This window comes from Carassius carassius, chromosome 36 (assembly GCF_963082965.1).
Source record: "Carassius carassius chromosome 36, fCarCar2.1, whole genome shotgun sequence".
In the NCBI taxonomy this organism is placed as follows: Eukaryota; Metazoa; Chordata; class Actinopteri; order Cypriniformes; family Cyprinidae; genus Carassius; species Carassius carassius.
Genome location: NC_081790.1, coordinates 4,424,266 through 4,435,375, shown reverse-complemented (window position 1 = coordinate 4,435,375; position 11,110 = coordinate 4,424,266). Strand labels below are relative to the sequence as shown.

Sequence of the window (11,110 nt, the reverse complement as noted above, 5' to 3'; positions counted from 1 at the left end):
CTGAAGGGGGTGGGAGATGCGGTCATTGGCCAGAGCGCTCAGTATGCTGGAGGTGGTCTGACTGTCTACTGCAAGACATGATGATACAGATACTGTGGTCTGAAACACTCAACGATGCCATTAACCTCTTAAAGGGATAGAACAACCATTACCATCATTACTGAATGACTTCATTCTTCTGTGGAAAAGATCACACAAATGATCATTGCTCATGGTTTTCAACACAATTAAGGTCAATAAGGCTGAAATATCGAAATCCAAAATGACTGAAAAAAAATTTAAGAATCAAAAGTAGTTCATTCCTACTATAGATGAAAGTTGTTTGTTCATTAGTCACTAAGCTTGTGTATGTTCAGGAAAATGGTAGCAATGTCTGATTCAGCAAATTGATCCATGCACAAAATTGGTTTGAACAATTTGCTTATGAATCAGACTGATACAAAGATTACTTAATTTTTCTCACACCAGCATTATTTTAGTATTACTGTGGTACACACAAACTCTTGGTTTTTAATTAATATTGAATTTTTATTTTAAGTTTTCATACATTTTAGCTTTCAGTAATTTTGTTGTCTCTTTTTTTCTGTGCAGTTTTTATTCATTTTTTATTTCAGTTTTAGTTATCGTAGTACATCAAATTAACTCAAATTAAATATTGCCTGGGCAGCTAGTTGAACTAAAATAAGTTTTAATTTATATTGATTTTTTTAATAGTTTTTTTAACGTTTTAGTTTTCATTTCATAGCCCTGGCTCACACAAAGATATTGTATGCTTTGTAAGACTTCAAAACTTTAAACCACACTGTGCTCTGGGAAACACTTCTAACCCTCACCTTCTCTGGAAATAACTTGTCTCGGCAGTATTTGAGACTTGGGATTTTAAATGTCATGGTCCATCTGCCAGAAACCAAAAAAAATAAAAAAATTTTAAATAGTGTCTGATTAAAACCACATTAAACTGATAAGATTGCATTAGCTAATATCGCATGTGGTATGACTAACTAGATTGCATATTCTGAAGAAAACAGGAGTGGTGCTTGCCCGTGTCTAAAGGTCTGACCAGGTCAGACCAGAAAGCAAGCTTTCTTGAACCTTCTAGATTTTTGTCCTTCATTCTGTTTTGTTATTTACTTTTCACTTTATTCGCACCTGGTGTGTAGTATTCATGTATTTTTGGCCGAGTAGATCTTTCTCTCTCTATCTCTGCTTAGTAGCAGTGTGACTCAGTCCCGCAGTGATGATGAAATTGGTTTGGGTCCAAGTTCTGGTAGGAACTGACAAGAAATAGCACCAGTAACACTGAAACTTCTCTTGCAGCCAAAAGAGCGGAAAATATTCACACAACACCACAAAAACAGATACAGAACAACACGAAAACATCCGCGCCTAGAGACCAGCTACAAACAAGGGACCCCAAAACTCTGCTGTTTGTTTTGGACGAGTTGACCATTCAAATCTTGAGATTTACAACTGATAGCTGGACGACTTGCTAATATCTTTTCTATGTTGTCCAAAAGAAGGCTTCAGGCTGAGGTCACATCTCACTAACAAAGAATGACATAAAATGTCAAAAATATGGTCTACAGTAGCATATTTTCTGTTGATACTTGCATGCAAACCACTTTTAGTCTTTGGGTGCTATGCTAAGGGTTACAAAAAAACAACAACAAAAGAAAAACCAATGTTAACTATACAAGAGTTCTGAAAGAAAATTCTAAATTCATTTCAAATTGACACTATAAATCAACCTCCCAGAGTCAAATTCATTGTCTGTCCACAACAACCAATCAGAACACATTTAGCACAGCTATATGAAGACCAATGAGGTTTTGCGGGGGGCGAGGCTACACCACAGAAACAAAGTGACAATGAAATGTTCTAATGTGGAAAAAACAAGTCCGTTTTGAACGTTTTAATCTTTTTTTTTTTTTTTTACAGATTCTTTAAGTGGCTGTTTATACAGCGTTTTCGGGGGTTAAAAACGTGAGTGACGCTTTATAAAAATATTGTTTTTTTTATTAAGTGCCGTGTTTTCCAAACGCCGTCATTTTTCTTTGTGAACGGCTGTTTGCAATGCATTTCAGATGGCATTTGCAGGGCGCTTTATGGGAGAAATTGGTGTCAAAACCTGTGTAGTGGGTTTCAAACCGAAATGCAAAACAACATAACTTGGGCTGAATTCAGAATAGCATGCTACTGTTAGGCAACTATTTGCAATATAAAAGATCTCTCCAGTATGCTCTTTCAAATGCGCCCATTCAGCCTTGAACCTCTAAAAGCAATCTTGCAGCCTATCAAGGGAACAGAGAACAAGTATGATCACTTCTTAGTGGAATGCAGTCACTCTTTCTAAGATTTCCCCTCAATACAGTGCTCAACATGTTGAGATAACTACAAAACAAATCTTGGTAAAATTAATATGAAACATTTGCTAACTATTTTACTCACAAAATGTAATATATCTTATTCATACACAAGTAAAAAATAAAAACATTTTCCATCAGAAATTGGTTAAAGGAGATGGAGGGGAGGGACTTGATGATGTCATCTGAAAAGAAAGTAGTTTCAGAAGCAGAGCAAGTTACATTTGGTGAAAGATTCTGTTTTTTCTTTAGAATTACTGTGTAAAGAAAGTAAATAGGGTCAATGTTTGTTGACTTTAAAAGACAGATCCAATGGTTTTTCAATTTTACACATCACTCTCTCCATCAGTAAAAAACTCATCTTAAGCAATAAGTCAGCTAATTTCACACACGTGTTCGCTCGCAGATCCAGCCACATCGAGGATCATTTCTCACCCGGTGAGTCATGTGCTTGATGACATGAGCGTTCTGGCTGCTGCGCTGTGTGACCCTCGTTCGTGGCTTTATGAAGGAGACAGAGAACAGATTGGCTTGTCAGAGGTTCGTTTTCAAGCAATGTTTGGTTTAAGTGCTACATTGTAATGAAACTCAACATGATAGATGAAGAGTTTGCTGGAGCCGCTGCACTGCTGACTCATACTGTAGAGTATGTGGAAGGGTCACTGCATGCAGGAGGAGGAGAAGGTTGGGGCCCCAGAGGGCCACAGGGACCCAACATCTGGATAGCCGACTCAATCTACAGCGACAACACAATGAAAACGGTGTGAAACATGAGCCGGATCCGGAATAGAAAGATTTGGATCTAAATCCAGTCTGACACTAAATAAAGACAAGAAATATTGAAAGAGTTTTTGAAAGGAACAGGAATCCAACGTCTGTCTGGAGCTGCAAATCTCAAAAACACACTTGGCCTTGTAAAACTCTCTTTCACACACACACACACAGTCACACGTCTGCTTCGGTCATTAGGGAAGGGAAAAAAGCTGGAGGGAAAGAATAAGAAATGGTGCAATACTTACTTTCAGATAAATTCTTCTATAAATCATTGCATCACATTAAAGTGGTTATTTAAGCAATAAAGTACAAGAGGCTGTGAATAAGAGGTCACGGTTTGGCTGTTTAGTGGAAATGAGCATGTATGAGTAAATTAAGAGTAAAACAAGATATTGTTACTTCAGATATTCACAACATATTATGTCCTTATTGCTTTTAAAAATAGTCAATTAATTAAAGAATTAAGCAAATGCATGACGTTTAAACCTTCCATTAAGGTTAGTGATATAGACTATACTATGTATATAATATACTGTATAGAGAATACAATGATATGCATTTAGAAATGTTGTACTGACCAATCAGCATCCAAGACTGGAAATATCCATTTTATAACGAACAATATTGGTGCATAACTCAATCCCTGTAAGAGACCACTTTGAAGCATATTAAACTTATCTGTGATGGAGTGTGACTGCCACCTAGTGGATACATCATGCAAACACATTTAAAACATTTTTTTTTTTGAAAGTGATAAAGTGAAGTTAAATATTAATTTAGAATTATTTGTATTGTTGTTATTCAAAAAATTGTCTAATCAATACAGAAATATTACTACTGCAATAATTTTGCACTGCAAAAAAATATATATTTATCAAATATTTATTGAAGACTCTCACCACTACATACTACTATTTTCTCAGTTTGTATGACATCCACAGTATATTCCATTCTGTATGTATATTTGTCAAATAAACCTATTAAATTGACCAAATGTTCAATTTACAATGCAAACAGAATGAAAAAAAATTAGTTTCCAGTGTGTCAAATAAAGCTAATGATTTTCACAAAATTGGAAGTATACAGTATATGTTGAATAAGGTAGTATATAGTATATACTGCATGGTGCAGAGTAAACAATACTCTAATATTCTATTCCAAACCAGCATATCGCAAATAATTTCCAACAAAGGCTGATATTTGTGGTTTATATTTTTCCATGGGATAAACTAAATATTTTGAGGAAAGCTTATGAAAAACACATTGTCTTTGGAATATTCTGTGCAAATGAATCATGCACAATAAAACCGGGACATCAATAAAAAATGTTTGTGGTTTTTAATGTTTGTTTTGAAAAAAAAAAGTACATAAATGGCTAAAAATACAAAGAACTGAAAGCATTATTTTTAATAGTGCTGCATAAAACAAATAGCAGATATATATTACACAAATCCTTATTTACAAAGCAAGGCATTTATTGTTTTGAACACATGAACATATTTACAAGAACACATGCAGACCTGTGGAGCCACCAGCAGTGTTTAAGGAGGACGTCACATCTGCATGTTCACCTTCTTTGTTTTGGGATGACTTTGTTTCCGCTGGTGGCCACCGGGATGAGAAGTTTCCGATACTCCATTGGAAGATATTTCTCGATCAGTATATTCACAGGTGTGGTGTCTGTCACAAAGCCCTGCCTAAAACATATGAGAAACAAGTAATGGAACACGATATACAGACAAATTAGCAAAAGTATACAAAAACAAGCCATTTAACTACATCATAAAGTAATAGTGAATGACTCGCAGTGAATGGGTGCCATCAGATTGAGAGCCCAAACAGCTGATAAAAACATCACAATAATCCACACAACTTTCTATTAACATCTTGAAGCAAAAAGAGTCTATCCATAACACTGTTTTCACAAAATGTTAATTGATAGACTGGAGTGGTGTGGATTACTGTGATGTTTTTATCAGCTGTTCGGAATCTCATTCTGATGGCACCCATTCACTGCAGAAGATCCATTGGAGAGCAAGTGTTGTAATGCTAAATATCTCTAAATCGGTTCTGATAAACAAACAAACTCATCTACTACATCTTGAACGGTGTAAGGGTGGGTAAATTTAACTGTTCTTTTTAATATTTACCTTCTCATGAGGAGCTCAAAATCTTCAACCTCAATAGTTTTACGTTTGGCATGAGTAGCATATGCTTCCAGATCATCTGCTAGCCGTTCAAAGTACTTCTTAAGACTAAGGGGAACAACAAAAAAAGCACACAACCAACGGAGATATAACTTCAAATATTCATGCTGCATTGGGGTAAATAACTGCTCCATGAGGCTTACATTTCATTAATGGCAGGGTAGACGTCACTGGCCACCTTGGTCTTGGTGAAGTGTTTGAACACGCTCATGACGTAACTCTTGGGAAGAACATTGACCCCCGTCTGACGCTTCTGCCTGGGGGCTCGTTTGGCAACCTGAGGGGCAGGACTGAGATAAATGGGTTTTAGATTTACAGTGGGAAACTGTAAAATGGACATCAGGAAGAAGAAAGCTGATGGTAAATTACCCAGAGTTCACTTCTTTAAGGACAGTTGGCGTAGTCTGCGCAGTACGACTTGCAAAAACTCTTTTCTGTCTTACAAACGCAGGAGTTTTCATGGACAATTCTAAAATGAAAAAAAAAATACAGTACAAATTACTGTACAAATTATTTAGTACAAAAACATGGGAATTTGTGCACATTTTAATGTATTGGTTTTTTAATTAGTTTATTAAAATGATGCACTCAAATTAAATAGCTTGCTAAAAAGAATTGAGTGTGGTTTACTAACAGGACATTGTTAAACCAGTTTATTAAAATGACTCATTCAGAGGCACTGATTTATCAAGATGAACGTGATGTGAAAGTGGGAGTCACCTGCACTTAGAGCATCGTCATCATCATCCTCTTCCTCCTCCTCATCCTGTGGAAATTCAGGGCTGTGATTGGCTGGTTCAGAGTCCATCAGCTCCTCCTCCTCTGATTGGTTCGGTTCTTCTTGAGCGTCATCATCTTCTGCGAGCTCTGGCACATCTTCTTCAGGCAGACTAGCCTCATGTTGCAGTGACCTCTGCTCTGGTGTGCTGAGCTCTGCTGCAGGGTGGAGCAGAGGAAACTCAGGGCTGCCCAGTGCTTCTCTTTCTTCACCTGGAATGTCCTGATGAGTCACTCTCCCCTCATCGACAAAATCCAAAAGATCTGAACAGAAACACGTTAGGTTTTTACTAGCCCACAAACAAACTGAATTAGCTATTCATTTCCATTATCACTGTTGAAGAACTTTTTGATCTTTCCACTTCAGGCAGTCTCACTGTGCTCACCTTTCTCTCTGGGGTTCAATCCAGCTCCAAAACTCTTTGTGACTCTTGAGGTGCCTGGAATTCCCAAGACAGCACCTCCTCCCTCGGAGCGGTGAGCTCTACGAGTTATCCGCTCTAGATACTGTGAGGTGTCAATATGTTCATGTTCAGCTTCAATAACCTCCTCATTCTCGACTTCCTCCGCGTTCTCATCTTCAACTTCCTCGGCATTCTCATCCTTGACTTCCTCTGCGTTCTCATCCTTGACTTCCTCGCTGTTCTCATCCTCGACTTCCTCAACGTGCTCATCCTGGATTTCCTCAATGTTGTCATCCTCTATTTCTACAACCTCTTGATCCTCCGTTTCCACAATGTTCTCGTACTCAATTTCCACAACATTCCCAATCTCAACTTCCTCCACAAATTCTCGATCTTGCAGCTCCACATCATGAGATTCAGGAAGTGATTCGGTCATCGCCTGCGTTGGAGCAAGTACAATATCTTCTGCACTCAAATACACATTATCTTGGGATGGAGGCACCACCTCTTCCTGATCCTGTGATTCCATCTCATGATCTTTTTCTTCTTGAATTAAAGGTTCTGAGTCAGGAATATCACTGGCTCTCTCGTTCTCTGCAGAAGGTCCCATTGTGTCATCTTTTTTAGAATGGACATAAAGCTCTGTGACATCACTGAGGCCGAGAGTGAACTTCTGCCAGGAGGAATCTTCTAGAGTTTTTCCGTCCTGAAATACAGACTGATCTAGAAGAGAGTGAAACCATTTTAGATAAAGACAAATTCAGATGGAAGCAAAATGTTAGAGTTTATATAAACCTTGGTTAGGACCCTGCTCCAGGCATCTCTGAACGGCCTCATCAAATGCATCCACAGACTGCAGCCTCCGATGGGAGACCTTCCTCTGAAGCCCCGCCCTCTCAATGCGCTTCTCTACAAATGGGGTCTTCAAGGTCAGGTTCAGCCCACTGACAGAAAATAAACTTGAATCACACTCAGAATGCCTCAATCATGTATGTCCCTTACATCTTCTTACAGGACGATTAATCATATTTTAATAATGATGATTATTTCTACTTTTCTCCATTATTTAAGCAAAATCGTCTGCAAGCTTTTTCCTAAATGGATACATGCAGCCAAGTGTTTTTCTCTTCCCAACAATGTGCAAATCAAGAACTGATCATCTAAAAGCACCTGCAAAAATTTAAGTTGAAGTTTAAAGCTAATAAAGTTTAATACAGCTAGTCTGTTTTCTTTCACATGGCTGTTTGAGAAAGACTGAACTGTAACAAATCCAAACATGAACCTCAAATATATTGTTTGCAATTGCGACTGCTAAATATATGCACTTGCACTGTTCTTTTAACATCATTTGGAAATGTGGGAATCAATATTACAAATTTCGTTGGTTTAGCTTTTGAGAGAGCGTTCTTATTTTACTTGTTTTTAATTTAAAGTGTGCGTTTTATATATATATATATATATATATATATATATAATAAGTATATCTAGAACCTAAACAAGGTCCGATAAACCACAAGAATTAATGTGTTCTTTATTTGTATTTATATGAAAGTGCAATAATTCTAATGCAATCCAAAAAGCATTTTATAACAATCATGCTAATTGATCATTTGAGCAAAATAACTGTGATTATCAGTTTAACTATTATCGGCAGCATACTACCGTATGTATTGTATACTGCAGTTCCTAATAAACTACCAACAAGCTAGTATTTATATTTACTTTCTAATGTCAGTTTTAGTGACTAGGCCAGTCAACCCAGATATTATGGACAAAGCATATACCTTTTTGAGCCAGAAGACACATCTAAATCTTGAGAAGCATCTCCTTTCGCCTGAGAGACATCACCTTTATGAAAGACATTTGAGGTATCTTCTGTGTTGTCTGAGAATATAGAAAAGGGGTTAGATGATACTAAGTGATTCTGAACGTCACAAATTATGTGTCGATATACCAAAACATATGCAATATGGCAGTTCAATTCCAAACACAGACAGTCTTGCTAACAAATATAACAGGAGTATAACAGGCGAAGCACCTGGCAGTTGATCGAACTGTTCCTCGAACGCTGACACACTGAAGACGTGCTGGGGTTTCTTGCGGCTCAGTCCTCTGACCACATGCGTCAGAGGTTCAGTGTGCAGAGTCAGGTCAGAGAGCTCCACTCCAGACAGACCTTCACTGAAGAAAACACAGACACATGAACACAACATGAGGAGGATTACAAGCATATGTGATTAAAGAGACACTGACGTTCTCTCTCCAGCACTGGACTCGGCTGGATTCGGCTCAGACTCTTGAAGCGCAGGCTGACCCGACATCAGCAGCGATGCTTCAGTCTCTGAAACAAACATGGGAGAATCATTAAAAACTGGGATTTTCTCCTTAAACTTTTTTGAAACCTATCTGTGCAAATGCTTGGGCTGCAGAAGCAAATGTAATTTTTTTTTTTTTATTTGGCAAATTAAATCTGATTATTAGTTATGTCTATATTGGTATAATACGCATTTTTGCAATGCTTGTCAGTGAACTATAGCTCTGTGTATTAAATGCCACTTAAATGAGATTGATTCAAAATAAAAAATTATGTTTACATACTATATGTGTGTGTACTGTGCATATGTATTATACACATAAATACACAAGCATACATGTATATATATAAAAAAATATATATATATACTTGTATATAATTAATATTAGGGGTGGGCCAGTACAAGTATCGGTACTGAACGGTTGATGGTGCAAATTCCAAAAAAAGTAAATACTATAAACTAAATTATAATAACACTTTTATATACATAACAGCATACCTATAAAGATCTATATTAAACTATAAACATATCCATGACTTTTCCAGGACTGGAAATTAAAATAATTCCAACAAAAACAGGTTTTCCATGACCATGAGACTCTTTAAAAATACACATGGATGTGGATGTGTGTTTCGTGACATGTATTAGTTCATTCCTAAAAATGTTGGCAGTGTGAGTTTTGATTCACCCATCTGAATGATGCCCCTGAGCAGACCACGAGTGGTAATGTCCTCGTCATATACTGGGGACGGGGCAGTGACAGGAGGGTTCGTATTTGCCACCGTTGACCTCTGCCGTTTAGGAGAAGGAAGGGGTGACAAGGAGGCACTCTGAAACAGACAAAAAATTATTTAGGGATGTAAGTTAACCATGTAGAATATGCATTTGCAACACATGAAACTGCTTATTTAAGCACCACACAAACCTCATGGAGCTTCTTCTTGAGTCTGTGTCGTAAGGCAGATCCAGGACTCTCCAGTCCAGGGGTGTTTTTTAGCCTCATACTCCGTCGTACATTTGTTGCACTGAAACACATAGAAAATATACATGTTAAATATATATTATACACACAATTAAAGCAATACACAAACTTTACAGAATACATAATATAACAAAAAAGTGAAAATACAACTCTCTATATATGGATGCCTTGCATCGTTGTGTCTCAGATGGATTTAATTAATTTTAAAAGGTAACATTGAATAAAAATACAGATTTGAGCGCTTTGTTTACAACTAGAATATTGATAACTTTCCCTTTAACATTATACCATATTGTATTTAGCCGTTACTCATAAACTTCGAACAAATATTTACGTTTGTTTACGTTACATATTGGCGTAAACTTTTCGCGTAAATCAATTTAAAAGTAACCTTAAGCAAAAAATCTAAAATCATACATCATTTTTATTTGTATAACGTTAAAACTGAAGTGTCATTTGAACTGAATTCACCTTCTGGTTACAGGAGATCTGGGTAACTCAGTGTGCAGGACTCTCCTCAACAAAACACGAGCCGAGATATCGTCTTCTGTTGAATCCATCGTTTCTTATCGTAGTTTATAACAAATTTAACTATTTTCAAAAGCTACAGAACTTTTACAAAAGCGAAATCAAAGAAAACTAAGAAAAGCATCGTCGATTAAAACGTCCGAGGTTTGAAAATGGAAGTCTCACAACTCCCGCTCGTTCGTTCAAGTGAATCTCGCGATATTTTATCAATCGTTTCATTGGCGGGGTAGTGTACTGCACTCAAGGGGGCGCTCGGTGGCTCAAAAACCTGAAGCCTCCATTGAGCTCATAGACAGTAAAAGATTGAGCTGCATTTAAATCTCAGGCCGATTTGTAAAGTATAATAGTTTAACTGTAATAAATGGATATTTGACATATGGAAATGGACATCAGCCCTCACAATTTATATAAGGGATTCTGTGATCGGTCAATCCTCCTGACCAGCGTTGAGAAAAGTATCTTAAACCACGTGACAACGCCATAGTCCATAGACAATAACATTTAAAGTCCATAGACAATAAAAATAAAACTTACAGGTCTGGATATAGAAATTGTGATGTGTGAATTTATTATTGTTGTCCAGAATGCTGATTTATTACTAGTCATTAAAATGAAAAGGTTTGTTGGAAATCGCGTGTGCAAATGTTATATTCACTTCAATAGTCTATATTAGAAGTCCTTTATAAAAAAAATGTGCATCGTTTTATTTTTTAGTGAATTGTTTATAGACATCATTTGACACACACATCATGTCAAGCTC

General features: G+C 36.9%; 1 protein-coding gene across 1 annotated transcript; it reads right to left on the bottom strand.

Annotated features, from left to right (window-relative positions):
- Positions 1-4,459: 4,459 nt before the first annotated feature.
- cenpt (centromere protein T) lies at positions 4,460-10,532 on the bottom strand. The gene is made up of 13 exons (XM_059525907.1): positions 10,294-10,532; positions 9,766-9,865; positions 9,529-9,670; positions 8,779-8,866; positions 8,564-8,706; positions 8,310-8,409; positions 7,321-7,469; positions 6,508-7,248; positions 6,065-6,385; positions 5,714-5,813; positions 5,488-5,634; positions 5,288-5,392; positions 4,460-4,834 (listed from the first exon to the last, which is right to left on the bottom strand). The coding sequence occupies exons 1-13, from the start codon at positions 10,380-10,382 to the stop codon at positions 4,705-4,707; spliced, it is 2,355 nt and encodes a 784-aa protein (XP_059381890.1). The 5' UTR covers positions 10,383-10,532; the 3' UTR covers positions 4,460-4,704.
- Between the last annotated feature and the right edge of the window lie 578 nt (positions 10,533-11,110).

What these genes read in the sequence shown, in the direction of transcription:
- cenpt (XM_059525907.1), bottom strand. Translation starts at nt 10,382, where the DNA reads ATGGATTCAACAGAAGACGATATCTCGGCTCGTGTTTTGTTGAGGAGA. An exon ending in TACCCTGCCATTAATGAAAT is followed by an intron (nt 5,393 to 5,487) that starts GTAAGCCTCATG and finishes TGTTCCCCTTAG; the next exon opens with TCTTAAGAAGTACTTTGAAC. An exon ending in TTTGAGCTCCTCATGAGAAG is followed by an intron (nt 4,835 to 5,287) that starts GTAAATATTAAA and finishes CATATGTTTTAG; the next exon opens with GCAGGGCTTTGTGACAGACA.